A 1,366-nucleotide genomic window follows, 5' to 3' on the forward strand; every position below is an offset into this window, starting at 1 on the left:
ATTAGAATAAATTATCAGATTTAGATTTCAAATTGTAATTTGATTCTTATTCGCCCTATTTAACGAGTTAATTATTAATAAATAAAAGAGTCCTTCAAAATCTTCAATTCATTTGATTTCAAACCGCAGGCAGACTGTAACAATGCGGATTGTTGTAGCGTAAGGAAAACGAGAATGATAACGTTAGATTTGCTCTGGAAAAACTCTATTTATTTCACAAAGTTGTGTGTTCTATAACAGCAATAAAAATCTGAATCTACTTGACGAAAAAGTTCTCAAAAAGGACGTAAGGCGCGCCGGTATGGTAAATTATTATCGACGCTAGATATCGGTTTGTAACATTTCTCCCACCTTGAGTAACGGGAGGAACTCAACTTAAAACAAATTGAAATAAGACAACGTCATTAAGTTTAACGATTATTCTGAAAGAAAAAGGAAAAATAAAAAATAATTTTAAAATTCGAATTTCTTTGGAGTCTTTACATGTCTACTACTCCTGGTTCGGACTTCTTTTACAGTGTCTAGCGTGGCAGGTTGCTGCTCCATATCCTTAATTCGCTCGATTGTGTCCTGTTCCACATCTTGGATTCGCTCGGTTGTATCCGTACTTTGTTCAGTCGCCCTTGCTGTATTTGTACATATCTCCAGTGGATACAGCCGTTGAACTGGTCGCACCACCTCTCCGGATGCAGTCTTTACTTTGACTACTCGTACAACGCAATCCTTGCCTGGGAACACCTTAATCACCCGAGCTAATGGCCAGTCTAAACGTTTCAAATTATCTTGACCTAACAGCACAATATCTCCTTCTTTTATTAGAGTACTGTTGTTTTTGTTTCTGCGAGATAACTGACCCAGGTACTCGGAACGAAAGCGTTTACGTAAGTCATTTCGCAAACTTTGGCGATATCGCATTCGTTTATTCAAATTAACTTCCAACCTGTCCAAATCAGGTACTTCATTTTGCGAAATTTCTTGCAAAAAATGCATCGGTGTCAGAGGCTTCAATTGCGTCGGATCGTCTCCTAAGTATCCTAGAGGACGTGAGTTAATGATGGCTTCGCAATCACACAGGATCGTAGTCATTTCTTCTAAGAAAGACAAGCTCTTTTTAGCGTTTTCTTGAGCAAGTCTTTGGTTATTCTAATCAGACGCTCCCACCATCCTCCCCACCAAGGAGCTAATGGAGGATTGAGGCGCCAATCTATTTTCTGCGTTGTACTAAATTGTTTGATTTTGTTCCAATCGACTTTGCGGAGTAAATTGCGAGCTCCAACAAAATTTGTCCCATTATCTAGTCCCAGATAGCCAAGCTAGATTTAGCATATGGGACAAATTGATGCACTGCGTGTATTGTTTTCAATTT

At 38.7% G+C, this 1,366-nt stretch overlaps 1 protein-coding gene across 1 annotated transcript; it reads right to left on the minus strand.

Moving 5' to 3' along the window:
• Positions 1-453: 453 nt before the first annotated feature.
• Positions 454-1,086, minus strand: LOC108777479 (uncharacterized). Its single transcript, XM_018544392.1, has one exon. It carries the CDS (start codon positions 1,084-1,086, stop codon positions 454-456), a length of 633 nt encoding a protein of 210 aa, XP_018399894.1.
• Between the last annotated feature and the right edge of the window lie 280 nt (positions 1,087-1,366).

Source organism: Cyphomyrmex costatus, unplaced genomic scaffold (genome assembly GCF_001594065.2).
Source record: "Cyphomyrmex costatus isolate MS0001 unplaced genomic scaffold, Ccosl1.0 scaffold4353, whole genome shotgun sequence".
In the NCBI taxonomy this organism is placed as follows: Eukaryota; Metazoa; Arthropoda; class Insecta; order Hymenoptera; family Formicidae; genus Cyphomyrmex; species Cyphomyrmex costatus.

Excerpts from the sequence above, each read along its gene's own strand:
- LOC108777479 (XM_018544392.1), bottom strand. The coding sequence starts at position 1,086 with ATGACTACGATCCTGTGTGATTGCGAAGCCATCATTAACTCACGTCCT.